Source organism: Triticum aestivum, chromosome 2B, assembly GCF_018294505.1.
Source record: "Triticum aestivum cultivar Chinese Spring chromosome 2B, IWGSC CS RefSeq v2.1, whole genome shotgun sequence".
NCBI classification, from domain to species: domain Eukaryota; kingdom Viridiplantae; phylum Streptophyta; class Magnoliopsida; order Poales; family Poaceae; genus Triticum; species Triticum aestivum.
In genome coordinates, this window is record NC_057798.1 from 651,354,039 (window position 1) to 651,373,727 (window position 19,689).

A 19,689-nucleotide genomic window follows, 5' to 3' on the forward strand; every position below is an offset into this window, starting at 1 on the left:
CACTGAAGGTGTGTAGATCATTTATTTTTAAATTTAATATTGTCTGAAGCAGATGCAATGAAACAACATTTTATCATGAGATGGAGTTAACCTTCCTCATGGTAATATGTGTTAATATATTGCCATATGAGGCAATTGTAAGCAATTCTTATTATTATACATCAGACTTCCTAAGTTGCAATCATGTTCTTCCTTTCTTATCAATTTCAAAACTTACAATGCATTCTATCCTCCACTGTGTACGTGATATCATGCAATTGAATAATATTAGTGCTTCTGGCAAATCCAATGAGTTACATTTTATACAAAGAGCAAACATATTCAAGTAAACTTTTGTTATTAACCACACATCCAGATATTTTACAGCAAGATAGTACATACTTTCAGAAAAACAACCAGGATCACAACGATTCAGTACTCAAAATATATTTGAAGTGCCAAATTATTTCACAACACAAAACTTATTCTTGGCGCCCCAACTTTAGTTCGCCATAGAAACATATCAAATATCCATAGCAACGAATGTTAGAGTTTTCAAGTCAAGGAGAACACATGAATTATGCATTACGGAAATATTGCATAGAACACTATGCTATCTATTTCATACCATCCACATAGTATGCCGTCTATAATAAAGTGGTTACTATAACCAGGTCATCATTTCTCTTGAAGAACTGCATCATGATGGCTTTATTCTTCATAATCCCTGCTTGCTCACAGAAAGCCTTCCATCCAGTCACTAGCACAATTCTTCCATCTTTGGGTGGTGCTTTCTTGTATGTTCCGTCGATTTCAAGATTGAAAGTCTTGTACATTACTAACAGTGTCATTCCTTCATTGCAAACATCTAATTCATCAGCAACTTCTCGTGGTATTTTCTGCAATTGTGTGTTTTTCAGTTAGTAATAAACGTTAGAAACATCATACAAATATAAGCTATACATCATTTCTTGATTTTCATATCAGAGCTAAAATTATTACCATTTTTCCCATGTCGCTTTGTGTTATCCTATGCACAAATGAAGAAATCGCGAAAGCACCATAAGTTCTTATGCATTGAACCAAATTATCATCTTCATCTACCATAAGACGACAACCTCTCGTCATCACAACATCATCTATAATATGTTTGACATCATCTTCAACACTCTGTGCAACTAAAACATAAAGAAAAGTAATCAGTTTCTCAATTTATTATTCGGAATAAAAAACACATGTATAGTGTGCAAACCTACGAACCTGCTGTCGGTGACCTGATTTTAAAAACATTTTCCTTACTTATGGCAGCAACAAGCAAACCATATATTGTAACTATAAGTAGAACTTTATCTCCCTCCAATAGATTGTAATCAAATAGAAACTCGTTCCATCTAGCACCATGAATACTCGTGACATCAATCCTTTTAGTCACATTGACCTTATAGTGAAAACCTTCAGGGGTACATAGGACAACTTTATTTCCTGAGATGCTGTTTACGGCTTCTCTCATGTCACATGTAATATTCTGTAATTGAAAATAAATTAATTACAACACCGCAAACAAAACTAAAATAAAATAAATTTTGCTTCAGACATAGACAATTTTATTACATACCACACTTTTACAAAATGTCTGGTGCAGAGTTACTTCAACACAACGTTTTGTTGTTCCATCATTACTGCAATTCCCACGGTCATTCTTGCATGTCAGGCAGCATGACTTCAAACATTTGCATGCATAAACATGTTAGTGATGCCATATAAAAACTTAAATTTGTTAATCCTTATTTATTTATGCGATATTAATGTTAGATATACAGTATGCAATGGAGGAAAATTTTAGTTTGTGAAATTCGAGAGATTAAAATTCAAACACATTTAGTGTACATAAATTTAAGAACTAGGAATCCAATATTATGTACATTTCTCATATTAAGAATCACATAATTGGTAAATGCATGTGCTTTGTATAGCTGTCAAGTGGAAGGCATTATCTTAAAAAGATCAACATTCAAGAGCTACATGCGCTAGAACACGAACATTCATCAAAAATCGGACATCAAAGATGTATTTTACACATTTAGTGGAGGTTCTATATTAGTTCTTTTGTCAAGTTCTGTTTACATGGTATTAATATGTAAGAGTGCCATAGTAGTATTGATATTTTTGTGCTACATATATATTGAGAAGACAAAATAAAAAATATTACCTACAAGATAGAAGACGATAGAAATGTCCTTACTTCTTCAATTTAATATACGAACATATGTAGACTTTAATTTCGCTAATTCTAAGAATAAAGAACCAAATATATTTTTTATGTAATTACAAGTAACTCAAAAATATAAGAAATTACCCTGTAAATAATGTCTATTATATATTTTAATCTTATAATCCCATTTTGTTCCACAATCACTATCATGCATCAAACATAATATAGCTGCTAGGGAGCCTGCACACGTCATGTTGGCAACCGACATGCAATCCTCCTGAAAATATTGCTAAATGGCATCAAAATCAGCATAAACCTACATAAATCATCTCTCTCTCTCTCTCTCTCACTCTCTCTCCTCTGGAAAAGCTCACACTATTTCACACTATACTTACCATTGTATCTTCTGAGAGAAGACATCCTGAAACTGATTCTCCCCTTGTTTATAACGACGCCACTAGTAACTAAAATATTTTTAAAGAAACAATAATTCACCTCCTCCACACACTAGTTGGTTATAAGACACATGTTGTCAGGCAATCTTAGATGTTCATCAAACACTAAGCTTAAATATATCTTGAAAATAGATACTTTCCAAGTGACGAGCTGGAAGATCATGCGAAGACCACTAATCAATGGGCATGAGAACTGTGTCACTTGACATGAAGCCACCATGTACCAAGTATTGGGAGGTATGCAGCCTATGGTTGGCAAGGAAGATGTCGTGAGAGGGGTTACCAAGGTGCAACAAGGGCGAGGAGGAGGGGCTAGGGCAACAGTTGGCTAAGGGAGATGCAAATAAATATGAGGTAATGAAGGTGGAGCTGGTACCATGCACCAATGCCATTGGTTGGGCCTTGGAAATTTTCAATGCCTATAGTTGATATGAGACTTGGTTCTAAATCTCGGATTTTAAGCATACCTATTCCTCTGCCTCTCCAATCATCCTAATGGACTAAGAAAACAAACCTAGCACATCGGTAGTTAGATAGCTGACTTGCAACACTAATTCTTGAAGTCGATTCTATATGAACAACTATTTAAATAATAGAGCTCACTGCCTTCATATTGACTATGTCGAACCCAAACTTCATCCTCGAGCATTCTACATTGTTGCAAATTTCCTCTCTTCCCGGGCAGGCTCACTGTCTAGGTGCATCCTAGTTCTTGCTACATGTTTGCGCACTTTCTGATAGTAGACAACGCACGACACCTTTCCACCAATGGCTAGATCATATTTGAGAAACCAAGAACCAACACTCTAGCTCAAGATACTAGAAGGGTTTCAACCTCACATGTAGCTTAGTAAAATTTACACCCTGATAGTAGGTTGGTAGAATTATCATTTTATCTCCTCCATTTAGTTGATTTCCTCACTACGATGTGGGGGGCATATTGATGCATTTTCGTGGTAATTTTTTCTATGCCTTGTTATGTGGTACTTCTCAAGGTAGGTATTGAGACTTAGTTTCTGCTTAGCTTGGGGCTTGATCGAATCCTGCCTCTGAACACTTGGAGGGGAGTGGATGTGATATCTTAAATAGATCATATTGTTTTGTAACAATCATGGCATATACCTAATTTGACCTTTATGTCCAATACATTGTAACTACAATCATAGGTGACAAAATTCTCCCTGCAAAGTTTTAAATGCCTAGGTCATCCTAATATATCTAACACAATCATGTATCACTCTAACTCAACAACAATCCCCAATCTAGAATCCAATAAGCCAAATCTCACTTCTAAAACTATATTGAGTCAGTTGGGGATGAACTAGGAAATTGTGATAGAAAGGACTGGTAGCATACAAAGGGGACGCCTTAATCACTTTCCACAAAATAAAGATATTTAAAATTGCATGTACAACAACACAACTATCATTTGAATAAATTTACAAACTTGTAAGGAATATCAAACAAACCAAGTGGTTGGTTCACTCATTAATTGGTTAATCCATGAGATCAACAACAAATACAAATAATACATATGTTTGTCATTACATATTGCAATGACTTATTATCAATTTTGGTTTTATACATATATTAACAATAATGGTAATTTAGTATTACGATTTTTAAAAAATTATCCAAGAACATTTTTTGATTTAGTTATAAATTAAGTGGCCCCTTAATTTCTCCATGGTAATTATCAGGGTAGCTATCGACACTTAATTTGTTTTCCCGTTACATAGCTTAAAGTTGTGCTTAATAAGTGATATAAGGGAAAAACAAATCTATGATAATCTATTGTCATTATAAATATTTAACAATTTCTTGTAGTACTATCGTAGATTTGATATATACATATTTCTTTCTGTAGGCGCTAGGCAATATACCCACGTTAGAAGCTTGATTACATGCAATGAGTAACTCTGCCATCATTAAGTGTAACACACCGAATTCAAATCCCAACATACACAACATTCTTAGTAGATATTTTTATGAACTAGCAATGGTGTTTGTTATCTCTCTCCCATAGTTTGACATTATTTTAATCTAACAATGCTATGAGGAACTAGGTCTCCACATAGACCCTATTATTAGGATCCTTGGGGATCATGAGCTCAAAAGGATCTGGGCCCACGCCTAAGCCTAATACACAATGTGCTCTTATGTATATATAGGTGTATGATTGCAACACTAAATCATGATGTGATTTTGGTACTAACATTATAGCTGAGGAAGGTTGAAATTTATATGCCATGACCTTTAACAAGGCATGGCCATGGAGAGTCTTGTGATGCTAACATCGACATAAATTTTCTAGAGATGGGTGTAAAAAAATCTATAGTGAGCCAGGGTTCCATTCCATCATGTAGGTGAGGAATGGTTAGCACGTTACGTTAGGTTTTGTTCACTTGAGAATTTCCAACATGAATGGTTAGTAGCTTGAATTTATAGGAAATAATTGGATGATGATGGTGTAAGATATTAGCTTCATAAATGGTATCTTCCATAGATGGTATTAGTATTATAACCTGACAAAGTTTATATAAGACACTTTCGTAGAAGCAAAATAAAACTTGGTCAAATTCACTACCATTCATGGAGGATGTCCTTTGATAGGATCCTTGTCATCTTACTAAAGTCATCCCCATAGTGTTTTTCTACCTCGCTATTTTATTAGTGGAATTTATGCTATTGTTTTTAGTGGAGAGTTTTTGTGGGTGTTAATTCAAATAAAGTACAGAACCTTCCTTCACATAGGTCACAAGGAAGGACTCTAGTGCATGACAGCGCATTCAATTTTCCCTTGATTCAAACTAGGTTAGAGATATGCTTAAAATCAATGAAATTTAGTTTATTTCTTTGAACAACTCTCTTATTGACAAGATAATTACCTCTTCAAATATCTTATCTAATATCACAAATAAACATAGTTACTCAACATAATAAGTTATTAAACATTACAATGCAATGTTAGTAAATGTCACATAAGTTACTGACCGATTGTGAACGTTCTACAAAGACAAACAAATTTGGATTTCTGACATGACCTTGCCAAGTTAATCTCCTGATTAATGATCCTTAATGACTCTCGCTGTCGGTGAGGAAGGATACCCACTCTAAGAAGGGGCACACACACACATAGAGAGAGAGAGGGAGGGAGGGAGGGAGAAAGAGAGACGACACACCTGGACCTTATTACAGGACCCGGTATATAAGTACTCCAAAGTCTTGCGCCCTCTGCACTCGAGTAGGAACATGTATGGGATAAGGGTCGGGATACCTACTTTAGGGATTATATGGTCGCAGGAAATTTTCACCTCATAACAGTGAAACGTCTAATCGTATCGTAACCATTGAAGGTTGGTACCAAACTATCAACCTGGGCCTGGCTATATAAGGGCAGTACCAGCCCCCACCAAAGGGCGGAAGATACGTGGGAGCTCATACTCATACCGTAACTCGATAGATAAGAAAATGCCATTGTAACAATCTATGGCCATCAATAATCATAGATAGGCATGATATAGGTTGTTATGCATACGGGGTCCTAAACCAAGGTAAAACGATTATGTCATCGTCATCACTAATGAGAACCCTTCGGGCACCATCCCTCTCTCTACAATCTTCCATGACGAAATCGTAAGATCAGTGAAGCATTATTCATCAACGGTCACATCATAGAAGAAGGCTTGCATTTTCATTAGTTGATAATGTAATGAGTGGGACTTACGGGTGTGCTTCCATGTACTAGTCATAATGATTCTGCTAAAACTAGTATGGATAGGATCTTATAGATGCAAAAGAAGCAAGTAGAACCGTTTTTGAGAATTCATGATCTCATATGCAACCAACTCAGCCAATAAAACCGTGCAAGATACTCAATTTTGTACACTCAACTATAATTGATAGCAGTCAAAGCATCTTGATACATGTGTTTACTTACTAACAAAGTTACAACAAGGATGTCTGGTGTATTCGTCCGACCTATGACCATGGGAGCTTCAATCACTACAACACTACAACTCACATCCTTCATAAAGCACATTACTGAAGAGGTAATCATTAAAATTGGGCTGGTTAAAAATTTCACCATTGCACATCACTCTTCGCTCCAATAAGCAGTCTTCGGTAATTGAAGTAGGACTTTGAGGTTGCATAATCCTTTGGGCATGTTGGGATACAAGACTTAAAGGATCAATCATGCCTTGTATTAAAATCACCTCGAAACGAAGTATATTGGTATTGAAGCATGCATTTGAGGCATTGGTCGCAGACCTATTAAGGAGTTCCACTTTTGATGCATGTTTCTCCTTCAACTTACATACTTGGAGGAAGCATGTCGAACTAAGTAGTTTATTTACCCCTTTGACCAACAGGGGTGCTTCTAGAGAAATGATCCATTAACAATGAATGATCTAACGTTGGTTGCCTAACACCCAGTGTTCAAGCCAGCAATGGCTTCACTTGGACACTGCCATACATAAACTTTAGTGTGAAAACCATGTATGTATTACTAGTATGCTACGTGTTTGAAGATTTGAACTAAGTCGTGCACCCGTACCAGCTGGTCCTGATTGTTAATGTATTTTTTGCTAATGCCTGACTACACGTATGCACACATTAAAACTACTAACAGTTACACGGGATGAACCTCAAACCCTCGCGATTAGGAGGCCACTTTTATACATGTGATCTTGCACGAAGATGGCACCAAAACAGGGCACAGACTGGCGTATGCGCTGGCAAGGTAGCAAGCAACCAGTGATAATGAGCAAAGATCAAAGAGGGTCTGGTGGCGGCCATTGGTTGGCGAGGCAAGGTGGAGACCAGCGAGTCAGCAACCCACAAGGCCGCGGGTTGATTATGCAAATGGTGTCGTAGAAAAGGAAGGGCATGTATATAACAAAAGGTAATATGTTATTGTTGTGACTGAAATAAGCTCTACCAATCCAATATTCAGTCCATCTAATGTTGTCCAATTGATGATAGAATAATTAATTAGTTTTATCTTAGGATTTCCTTATACCTTGTCTCCTTTATAACCTCTGCCACACCTTAAAAATAGTGCTACATCCGCCACTGCTCACACCCTAAGCTTCATGGTCATTTAAAGATTGGTGTCAAGGAAGCAATCCACACATCTTGAAAGATAATCACATTGCCTATAACTCAGTGGTTTTCATGATAAGTAGGTGCCTATGGCACGAGAGGAATGCTAAGGTCTTCCATAATGTGTTGATTGGTAGTAAGCCCTCAACAATTTTCATACATGAAAACAATAGGATAAAAAATTTGAATTTTTTTATCAAAGTGTAAGATAAATTTAAGATACATGCATTGATCAAAAACATTGCGGGAATGGGTCCTTCATTTATAGCGCCTAACAAGGAAAGTATCATCTTGTTGCGAGGGAGTGTATTTCCCCTGATGCCATCTTGGCTTCCATGGAGTTTGTGTCGCACAACAAACGAGTTATGTTCCCGAATCTATGGTTCTTCTCTACTTATTGCCTGGTCATGACCCCCATATCTGCGGCATGTATAGTACATTAATTTTCAGCCCCGTCAACTATGATGGAACAATCCCATTGTCAACTTCCTGCTACAACTTGCATGCCATCACTATTCTTTATATTCTAACAACTTATTTGTCTCCTAGCACATACTCAATGGGGCTTCCTAATCTAACACACTGACTAAAATAGAATTTTATTTATGTTTTATTACGGAGGCTATTTACTGGCCCATCAAGGGAGAAAGTGAAAGACCCTATACCATTTTTCCATAAAAAAAATTATGCTTCAAATAATGAAAATTTGTTTCTTTCTAGGGATAATTCTACTGTTGGAAACATCATTAGCTTGTCTAATATATTACCAATTGAGTATCACAAACTAAAATAGTTACTCAACTCGAGAAGTTCAACATTACAACACATTGTTTGTAAATTTTACACAAGTTCCCAACCAATTGGAAATTTTTTACAGACACATAAATTTAGATCCTTTCGAGGGAGCTCACTAAATTAACATCATGGTTAATGGTCCCAGATGGCTCTCACATCATAGAACAAGGTTGCAATTCAGTAGTTCATAGTGCCATGAGTGTGAACATAGAGGTTCTTCCATGCCCTAGCCATATTGATACATTCAAAGCAAACATGACAAGAAGTTGTATATGGAAAAGAAGCAATTAGAATCTTGTCCAAGCACTCATAATCCTATATGCTGCCATCTTAACTGGTATAACTATACAAGACTTCTAATTACACTTCACTGGAATTGATACCACTCAAATAATCTTGAGACATGTTTTACTTAGTCATAGATTTATAATGTGGATATAAGGTGTTTGCACCCGGTCCCAATCATACAGGTGGAATCACTACAACATGGCGAGCTAAAATAATATCTTCTGACGTATGCATCGCTCTTCGCTAAAAAAAGAAGGCTTTGGTAATTGAAGCATGACTTTGAGGTTGCATCATCCTTTGGGAATGTTGAGAAATAATGATTGAAAGATGGGAGCATGCCTTGTATTAAGAACACCCCAAAAAGTAAGACCTTGGTCACTAAAGCATGTCTTTGAGTCATTGGTAGTGGACCAATTGTGGAGCACCATTCTTGATGCCTTTATGTACTTTAACTTCACATATTTGAATAAAAGGTATGGATCAAAGTATTTTGTTTATCTATTTTTATCTCTTGGGGCTGCCACTAGAAGCAATACTCTATTAACAATAAGTGGGCTAACCTTAGTTCTCTAACTCCCAATGCTTCATGTTCCTTTTAAGATTAGTGTCATGCATAGGAGCCAAATGTAGATCCAGAAACACAAGCTCTAGGTATACGAAGAAGTGGTTGTAATGAAGATTAGGTCCCTATGGAATGTGACAAACGCCAGCTTCTTCCAAAATGAGCAGATTAATAGTCAATCCTCATCACAATTCACACTTGAAATCAAAGGAAGAGTAAAAAACTAAAGACCTTTTCTTTAAGTATAGGATAAAAATGTAGATATATGTGCTAATCGGGCAAATTGCAGGAATGGATTCTTGGTTTTAGTACATACCTAGAATAAGCCAGACATTGTCCTTGCTTCTAGGAGTGTCCTACAACTGAGGTGGCTTGGCTTCCATGGGAGTTTAAATAGTTCATGAAATGACTGCAATCCCTGGATCTACGATTCCCATCCCCTATTGCTCGACCGTTGCTTTGCGCTCGAGGCCATCCATGCAAAAAGTGAGCGATTGCGCATCCATGAACCCGTGTCTCCATGGCACGTGCGGTAGATGTATTTTTGGCTCAAACAGATGTGTTGGGATCATTATGTCGCCAACTTTTTGCAACCACATACCTCACCACTGCCACTATTGTTGCTTCCGAAGTTCTTTAACTTGTGACACAAACTAAATGTACTTTAATATTTTGTAGCACTGGCATGAATAGAAGATCTTTCATTTCACCAAGCAGGCTATGAAGTGGCCCATTAAGGAATAAAACACAAGATGCAAAAACAATTATGTGAAAAAGGTAAAGATCTTTCCCAACCCATTCTCCTTCACTTAGGAGAGAGCAGTCGACACATATTTGTTTGCATAAATTTACAAATAGAAGTACAAACGACACAACCAATATGTCATTGTGCATGTGGTGAGGATGTGCCATGTCGACCTATCTAAATGGGTAAAGTCCTTGTCAGTTGGTCGAGCATAGCACTCAGGCTAGTGCACCAGCCTAATTGGTACTCACATAAAAGGCATGGAACTTGGAGGTGACCAATGCACGGCGCGGTTCGCCAGGACCGAAGGGTGACCCCACCAACGATCTGATCCAAGCCATGCAACCCCAGCCCATCCAAATATTCTAGAACACCAACAATAGGGAGGACCTTCTCGGGGCATCCAAGACATTCTAGAACACACAGAAGCTAGTGTTTCTCACATATTCCCTCATTTATACTCTCTGCCAACAGTAACCCAAGCAATCACTCTCTCTGATGGTCCTCCCTATTGTTGGTTAGCAATCGAGCAATACAAACTACCAAAGGTAGGATTAGGGTCTTGCCTTCTCTAGCAGGGTCCAAGCCTGGGTAAATCCCCTGTCTCGTGTCATACCAAACTGATCCTCCTCGTGTACCCCTTCAAACAAATAATTCATCGCTCGATGGCATTGTCGGTCTCAAAACACCGCCAGTTCACTTAGCAATTAGGGGGTGGTGAGCAGAGATCCTTTGATCGGCTCGGGATGGCTCTCTCGACCAAGATTGACGGACGCTCTCTAGGCCAAAATCTTGACCTATGTACTCTTTGCTTCTCCTCCAAGAGAGTTGATTCCCAGATCCTCGTAGTCCCCTTCACCAAGGGCTAGGCTTTTCTCTATAGAGGTCGTAATTTTGTCATAGACAACTTCAACAAATTTTGGTCCTATGACCTCGACCCCGATAGAGTTGATGGATCGACAAGCTACGATTCCACTCACAAAGTCTTCATGATGGAGGCAGGCACGGTATGATTGCCAAATTTGATACCTTTTTTACCCCCATCACCAAGATGAACCCGAAGGGGGGCAACAGCTTGAATCAGTGCCCATCCAACTCACAGCCGAATGGGACAAATTCAAATGCCAAATGAATGAGCTCGCGACCTAGTTTAGCGAGCGGGTGCAAGAGATGTGCAATCGTGCTAGTCGGGTCAATTCTAAATCCCCCCCCCCCCCGGGGAAGAAGAAGAGCATCCTCATTGTCGCCTCTCCAAAGTAGAATCTTCTTGAGCCCGTAATAGCCATGGGCGGGATCTAGATACCCCCAAGGGCTTTTGGCCATGACAAGCTCCATGAAATATGCATGCCGCTTGAGGAGACCATTGTCCTATAAGAGCAATTCTCCAAGTCAAGGCATGTTTAATTTTGGCAAGATCCAAGACTAGGCACATGAAGAACCGACAGTCCCCAGGCCCTTCTGCTCACCGCTCAGGGGCTCCGATCATGTCCACATCTAATCCCAGGACATGCACAAACTCGCCATCGTCTGCCTCCCATAAGGACATAAGATACCCTTAGAAGGGAATTGAAGAGCATCCACTACATGCAGCACAACCCCTGAGCCTTGACACAATGCGTCCATCGTGAGGGTGAAACTCTTAGAGAATACATTGAGCATTACTCCCATGTGAAAAACTAATTGTTTTGCCGACTGATGCGGAGGTCAATCTCCTTATCCACCAAAATTGTGTGCCTACTGATATTCCACAAGATTGGGCGCATGGCTATCTGGACAGTGCAAGACCTCCTCGACCTTGCTAATAGCTATGTGACCAAACATATGATAGTCTATAGAAACCATTACTGCGAGCACAAGCATGAAGGAGAGGACGACTAGGCCACTACCATGAAGCGCGGTCCATCACATCATAATTCCCGAGCCACCACCACCTTCGATGAAATCATGGATGGGCCCTACATCTTCCATACACCAAAATCCAGCAGCAAGATGAGGAGGTACAACTTCTGCGACAAGATGACGAGGAACAAGGTCCCGCCATCATATTAGGGCGTCAAGGTGAAGAGGTGCCCTAGAGGATAAGGTGATACTTTTGATCTTTGTGGTCGCAGACACTACAAGTCCAAGCATAGGAGCTAGGAAACAACTTGCGAGGTCCTCATTGTTGAGCATGTGGTATCACACTACCTAAGGTGGTCAGACCAGCCAAGGGTCAGTCCGATCGCGTGCTCGGATCAGGACGTTCCTAGTGGTGGTGTATCCCATTCTCGAGGGAGTTAAACTTTCCAATATGCTCATGGATGGTGGGAGTGGACTCAACATCCTCTACCTAAGACCCTCAAAGGAATGAGATCTCTCTCTCGAATCAAGACCAATGGATTGCCCTTCCATGGGATCATCTCGGGGTACGAGCAATCACCCCCTGGATAGATTGCCCTTTGTGTGAACTTCGGCAACCATGATTACTTCAGGATGGGAGTGCTTGCTCTTCGCGATGGTTGACCTCTTGGGATGCTACTACAGGATCCTATCGCATATGTATTACACCAAATTCATGGTGGCAATCCCTGACTATGTCTACTTCAACATAAAGGTTCCAGGCTCCAAGGGAGTCATAGCTGTGCGCAACAACTTCGAGAAGGCATACAAGTGTGAACAGTGTGAACCTCACTGATGCTTTGGCCGCGGCAAAGTGGAAGGGCCCCATTATCCAGGGACAACCCCTGGGTGTTACAATCCAAGAAATCATAGGTCGTAGTCCCACACCCTGAGACCCCAAGGTCTTATGTGCCACTAATTCCTTCTACGGCTACACTGAGGGCGGAATCTATCAGGACATGATTCAAGCGCCTTGGTGAGGATATTGCGAAGGTCGATGATGAGATCCTATTTTTTCCTAGTAAAGTATCCTTGTACTTTCAGATTAAAATATGTGTTCTCATATTCACTACATGAATAAAAAGTAGTTTATCCTAAATTATGGACATTACTCTCTGCTCAAGCCCCAATGCTTGAATGCTTTGCTTTGACAGCCATGGCGTGTGCCCACCAAGCATTCGGGGGATTGACTTACCTCCCCTTGGTGCATGTCACCGCCTTCAATCCATTCCCTCCTCGCTATCATCTCTCCTAGGAGCATGTAAGGTACTCAAAATATATCCCCTGACTCCGACCAACATTCTATGCCTTAGAGCTACTACGAGTTGGTAAGAGTGCACACGGAAGGTCCGCTTTACAAACAAAAGTGCAATGAAAAACATGCAATGGATACTAAGGGTTTGCTTTTTTATTCAAGTCATATTTTGCAAACATAACTTCGCACCACGAGTGTTGTAGCCACAATAATACCAAGAAGAGATAATCCTTGCTCTTTCTCATCATTTCCTATGAGATAGGGACAACTTCCTTTGCCTTCATCGCAGTGATGATGCCCCCCACAATCTTGTGGTCAGCACACATGCTTGGTCGGTCAGGGTCACCACCTCTTCTTGGGGAGTCCCTTGGGAAATCCCCATCCAACAATCTTTGTATCAACCCTCGTGTAAACAGACATGGCGGTGGTGATCACTACCTCAACACCCTCTGTATCAGCCTCCATCACAGGTGCCTCAAACTTTGGGGGCTCCACGAAGCGTCTGCTACAAGAACGACGGGCTCGGGGACACGCAACCGCCTCACCAAAGTACACCGCAGGCACGAACACCTCCCACAGCAACTATGTCATCTCAGCAAGGGCCCTTTGTAGGTGCCAAACAAGCTACTCTGCCTCGTTCACCTCTTCAGACGGAGTTTTGCCAAAGTTGGAGTGGCAAGAACCCCGGCAATCTGGTGGAAGAGTTTCTCCATGCCACATGCAACATCAAGATCCAAATTTTCCCGAGTCGACAGACAACTCGGATCAAGTGAAAACCCACACGAGGAGAAGGACATCACCCTTAACAAGAGATGTCACCCATTTCGATTCCTAAAGAGTGGTGTTGCTCTCCAGCTCAATAACGCGGTTTTGCTTCGCTACTGCTTTGAGTTTCTTATCGAGATCCAACTCCTTGAGGAGCTTATTGGCATCCACCTGGTCGTGCTCCTATCTAAAGGTACAAGACTTCATAGCATTAAGCTCATCTCAGAGAACTCAATCTAGGTCATCCTCCTTTATCAATCCTAACGATCTTCTACAAAGACATCATCCAAAAGATGCTTAAGGACCCTACACTCTCCCTTGTTGGGTGAACCATCAGCTCGGGTCCTACACCAAGTACAAGCGTCACTCAAGAAAATTGGCAAAAAAGGAGGAACTTAGATGAGCTAGAGAAGGATTGCAAGCTAACTCTAGGTGAATATTCCTCATCATATCCAGCAAACCGGGGAGTTGAGCGACGCTTCAACCTGCGCCTACAACTCCGCCCCTTGTCCATGTTTGACTCATGGTCCAACTTCTTAGCCACAACTATCAAATTAAGTTGGCAGGGGAGTACCAAAAGCGTATCCTTTATTGTCCATCCCCGACCTGGTCCCCTCTTGGTCGATAGGCGGTGTGAAACTTTGCTGGGCACCGCCCGAGAATTCCACGCCATGGGTTGGGGGCTCCCGGGTTGGGAGGTCGACAATTCCTCTTTAATACACCTTGACATGCATTCGTATGATGGGACTTCCATGCAAATCCTCCATCGTTGCTGCCATGCGCGAACTAGACCAAAATAATACAAAAATGAACTAGTTAGAAGTCTGACATAGAGGATGGATTAGACATTCACGCATATGACCTAGGAAGCGAAGAGGCCAGTTTGGACACTAGGCCGACCACTCCCTCCTCAATGATCGCAGGAGAGGACTTCCTCTTTCTCTTTTTGGTGGTCCCTCAAGGGCGACGCTTGGGGGCTTTATCACAAACAAGGGTCACATAGGGGCCTGGGCTGGGGCAACCTCCTACCACCCTACCTATTCTGCAGGGAGGGGAGGTCTAGATATAGGCCATGTTTGTTTGGGCTTTTTCTTTTGCTTTTGCAGCTTTTCCACTTTGACCAAAAGCCATAAAAGCTCCTAAATAGATGCTTTTGGAGCTTTTATGGCTTTTGTAGCAAGCTCCAAAAGCACCTATTTAGGAGCTTTTATGGCCTTTTTGCCAAAGTGAAAAAGTTGCAAAAGCATAAGCAAAAGCCCAAACAAACAGGGCCATAAAGGTGTCAATCTATTGCAAAGCTACCATAAGCAAGAAATAAGGTGTGAAAGGAGAAAGAAGCTTGGCTAGCCTAAATTATAGCGAACTAACCTCATCCGGGTAATGACGATGTGTGAGTGTGTCACACTACTTAGTCAGGTCGACCAATTTGTATGTCACCAGTTTCACCGTCCTCCTCGCACCTCCTTCCTCCCGAACTCCTCAGACACTTCCTAGGTCAAATCCCCCAACCCCGCATATGACCACATCAGGCGGCACCTGAATTGACGGGCTGGACTCACCGCCTGATGAACATCGCAACAAGGGTCTCCCCCGGAAGGCCAGCCACATGGAGCATGGCTGCGTGTTTCACGAGCTTCTTTGATGCAACCTATTCCTAAAGGTTGGGTCAAGGTTCCCAGGCATCGCTTGATGGTGAAGTTGTGGAAGACCGGTAACGTGGGCCCAAGATTTGAACAATAGAACTAGTCTGGACGCCAAACTTTGTTGGAGGACAAGGTGGAGACTTTAGCTACCACTGCCTTGGCATCATTCGAACATCACGAGATGTCGGCGCCCTTGGCCTATTGAATATCATCTTGAGAAGTGCATGGCCTCTAGAAATAGAACGTCTTCCACAAGGAAAATGGGGCTCGATTCCTTGAAAAGCTTCAAAATAAGTAATAAAGCTCGCCACTGGAGTATCCCATTCAGGTTCAAGTGGTGAAGCTCCAGTTAATAATGGAGTATCTTGGGAGGAAGGGTGGATAGGCAAGGGGAACCCCGTCTCGAAGAAAAGGTCGAATACCTCCACCTCCCTCTTTCTCTAGGTTTGTGAACTGCTTCACCTTCGGGCACCTTCCATCGAGATGAGGAGAAAGCACACCTGCCGCCACCAGCTTATGTATATTTGGCACCATCGTCTTCAAAGAAGGCCATGTCAATAGATCTTCCTCGTGTGACCTTTGAATCTCTTCTATACCAGCACCTCCAACACCCTCCTGTCCACATCAGTGGGCACCAGCAACTCCACTGCGAGTGACCCCTAGCTCGCTCTCCGAAATGGGAGACAATGACAGATCTACGGCCTTGGGATCCATGTCAGGAGCTGATGGGGATGACATCTACGTTGTGTGGATAGGAGGGACATCACAAGGATGAGAAGTTTAACAGTGATGGACAAACGACCGGGAGATAGAGAAAAGGAGGGGCGTCGCAAGAAAGACAAGGGCACCAAGGGCTCGATGACCTTACCACACCCCTCCCCAGCCTATCTTATAGGTAAGGGAGGACCTAAAGTCTCACATTCGGGAAGCAATATGTCAGCATCTGTGGGACCGATCAGGACATCGGTGGGGCCGCCACCGACCCTGTGCATTATGATCGGGATACAAGACTCAGGGTGGTCGATTCCCGGAAGTCTCGACTACCAGATCTCGCCTTCATGTGAGAGTGAGGGGGGGTTAAACAAGCCACGTGCGCTCCCCCAGGCAAGTCAGACACTCGACGCTCAGGGGCTACTGACGAGGATGTGCCACGTAGTCCTGTTTAAAGGAGCAACGTCATCATCGCCTGGTCGGGTGTAGCACCGATCAATCACTCGAGGCTAGGCATCAGGTCGGGCAACACTCATGCGAAGGCTGCAAAGTTGGAGGACGCCAAGGCGTGGTGCGGTCTGGCGGAACCGAAGGGCGTGAGCCACTGACAACCCAACCCGAGCCATGTAACCTCATTCCAGCTAGATTTAGAAGGGGGGCTTTGGACCTTCTTAGGGAACGCACATGAGTTAGGGGTTCTCACCTACCCCTCCTCTTTCCTGTCCGAGGAGATTGTAACCCGAAATCACTCTCTCTGACGATCCTCCTGATCGTCGGTGAGCACTCGAGCGTACAAACAACCAAAGTTGCGCGTAGAATCTTACCTCCTACCGAAGGGCTTGAACAAGGGTAAGTCCCCAGTCTCGCGTCGTCCCATCCTTATCTGCCCCGCGCACCCGACTCCAAACAAATACGTCATCGCTCGATGGCACTACCGGTCTCAAGACACCGACAATGTGTATACAAATATTGTTGTAAATGTAAAATTAGTTTCCAAAATAATATGATTCACTAGCTCGCCACGTCAGTCTTCGTATCTATACAGTAACTATAATCACACCGTAGTAGCAATCCTCCAGCGAAAAGTACTACTATACAAACTAAGGTGGAAAACAAATCTCTCGTTGAGTATATACGTATAAAGTGGTAGCATTAATGTGGTACCAACTGGGCAGTTACTAGGCAATACGCATGCATAGCAATAAATTAATTACCTATTTAAAATATATAATCCACGATATTTATGATATAATCAATGATACACGGTGCTGGCATGAATAACTAATTAATTACCTGTGATTGCAACACGTCGAGAGGACTGCTGGCAGTATCGTGCTCCGATGCCTCTTTATCCTTGTACGTCCTGACGCCACCAGATGCCGTTTGCACGAACTCTTCAACAACATTGGACTTTCCCTTCTGATCCATCTCTCTGCAAATATTTACACATCAACAAACCGTAAAAGTTGATTTTTATTTCTCACAAGAAAACTACACGAACATGTTCAGTCTACTCCTACCGGAGTAGTAGGTAGAAACAAGAGAAAGAAACATGTGTGTCAAGAAATTTAATCAGCACGTATATATATAGGACGAAAATCAGATCTAATTTTTGGTTGATAGAAGTATGAAAATCAGATCTAACTGGCTACAAAACAACAAGTCAAACAAAAATATGTTAGATCTAGATAAAATGTTTGCTATATCACATAAGGGAGTTCTAATCAGCGAATAGAAAATTAAGCACGCCCAAGATCTGATCTAACGTTGCCTTGCGTAATTTTTGAACATGTACAAGAAGTTAATAAAGATGGGCCAAAGATGAGTATATAGCGACTGAAAATAAAATCAGATCTAGCACTAGAAAATATAGCGTCTGGAGAATAAAATCAGATCTATCGCTCAAAACATCAGGGACATCAGACATGAACAGATCTAGTTAAGATGCACGAGATATATTTCGCAAAAAAAGATGCACGAGATATGTATGTATTGCTTGCCTTGCTTGAATTAAAGGAGAATCCGGCGGAGTATACAGCACGCAGTAGAGGCTCTTCCGTGGTTCAAAGCAAACACCGACTAGGGAGCCGCTGTCGTAACCAGCAGAGGATTTTCTCTTGTTCAAAGGAACACGACTAGAGCCCGGAGGAGGGGGATGAGTGTATAGAATGACTTGAGAATGAGACTTAGGAGCGGGCGAGAGTGAGATATAAGCCGGGCCGGGGGTGGTGCATAGACCACGTTTCTTCTTTTTGCGGGGTGCATGTACGTTTCAACTCGGGAGTGGAATTAGAAGGCAGAAGAATGTCGTGAGCATAGCTGTTGCCATGTGTGTGCGAAGCCAGGGACTAGGCGTGCGTGCGTTACCACAGCACTTTTCCTTGCATGCAACACGCGTTGGCCCATCACGTACGCACAACCAAATTGACGTTGCTGGTCCCCTGCTATGGCTCTGCTGGCTCCGTCCGTCCCCAGAAACGACACAGAGAAAAGAAATAGCGCATTCATGTATATACAATAAATACAAAGATACATGTTTATCGATCGATCGGACACAAGATGTTCCATGTGATGTGATGTGGGCAAGAATTCGGTTCGAGCTGCTCATATTTTAGCTAAGCTAGCTGTAGGTGAGGAGTGTTGTCAGGAATGGCGAGGTGCACCTCCTGATTGTATATTGCATGTATTAGCAGACGAGATCCCCAACTTTATTTAAGTAATGAGTGTGTTTCCACTCAAAAAACTCAAAAAAGAAGAATTTGGTTCGGAAATTAAAAAGGGGGAACTGAGATCATGCAGCATGGAAAGAGCAACCGGCGTGATTTCCCTTTTCTTTCTGAAATCAGCCACGGCCAAATGTGTCCTCCAAGGACCAGATGTTTTTTTGACACGTTTGTAAATTGACTGGCCACTGAAAAAATTTCAGGCGTTAGTCACCTTCTTTTAATCGGCAAAAAAAAGTCACCTTCTTTAAGCGCAGCTTGGGAGCTCCCAGGCAGGGCGACGGTAAGACATGTAGCCGCAGGCGAGGCCGAGAAGGGAGCGAGACGGAGCCAGCAATGACACAGTTGGGCGTGGTGTCGCAAGCTGAGACGAGTCCGGGGCTTGACGAAATATATGGGGGGGGGGGGGGGGGGCATTTCGTGGTCACACCCACCCATTCAGATTAGAGAGTAGCCGACGTGGCTGAGACATGAACTCACCAAAAGCAAGGCAAAGGTGGCGCTGGTGGGAGCAGGAAGAAGATGAACTTCACTTTTCGCATTTGGGTATAATTGTGCCAACGGCCTCTTAT

The 19,689-nt window shown here is 42.0% G+C and overlaps 1 protein-coding gene across 1 annotated transcript; it reads right to left on the reverse strand.

Moving 5' to 3' along the window:
* Positions 1-398: 398 nt before the first annotated feature.
* On the reverse strand, positions 399-18,604 carry LOC123041905 (uncharacterized). The gene is made up of 6 exons (XM_044464461.1): positions 18,395-18,604; positions 17,688-17,826; positions 1,595-1,699; positions 1,240-1,504; positions 982-1,157; positions 399-878 (listed from the first exon to the last, which is right to left on the reverse strand). Exons 2-6 carry the CDS (start codon positions 17,820-17,822, stop codon positions 627-629), a joined length of 933 nt encoding a protein of 310 aa, XP_044320396.1. The 5' UTR covers positions 17,823-17,826; positions 18,395-18,604; the 3' UTR covers positions 399-626.
* Between the last annotated feature and the right edge of the window lie 1,085 nt (positions 18,605-19,689).

What these genes read in the sequence shown, in the direction of transcription:
- LOC123041905 (XM_044464461.1), bottom strand. Translation starts at nt 17,822, where the DNA reads ATGGATCAGAAGGGAAAGTCCAATGTTGTTGAAGAGTTCGTGCAAACG. An exon ending in TCGACGTGTTGCAATCACAG is followed by an intron (nt 1,700 to 17,687) that starts GTAATTAATTAG and finishes AAATGTTTGAAG; the next exon opens with TCATGCTGCCTGACATGCAA. An exon ending in AGACATTTTGTAAAAGTGTG is followed by an intron (nt 1,505 to 1,594) that starts GTATGTAATAAA and finishes TTTCAATTACAG; the next exon opens with AATATTACATGTGACATGAG.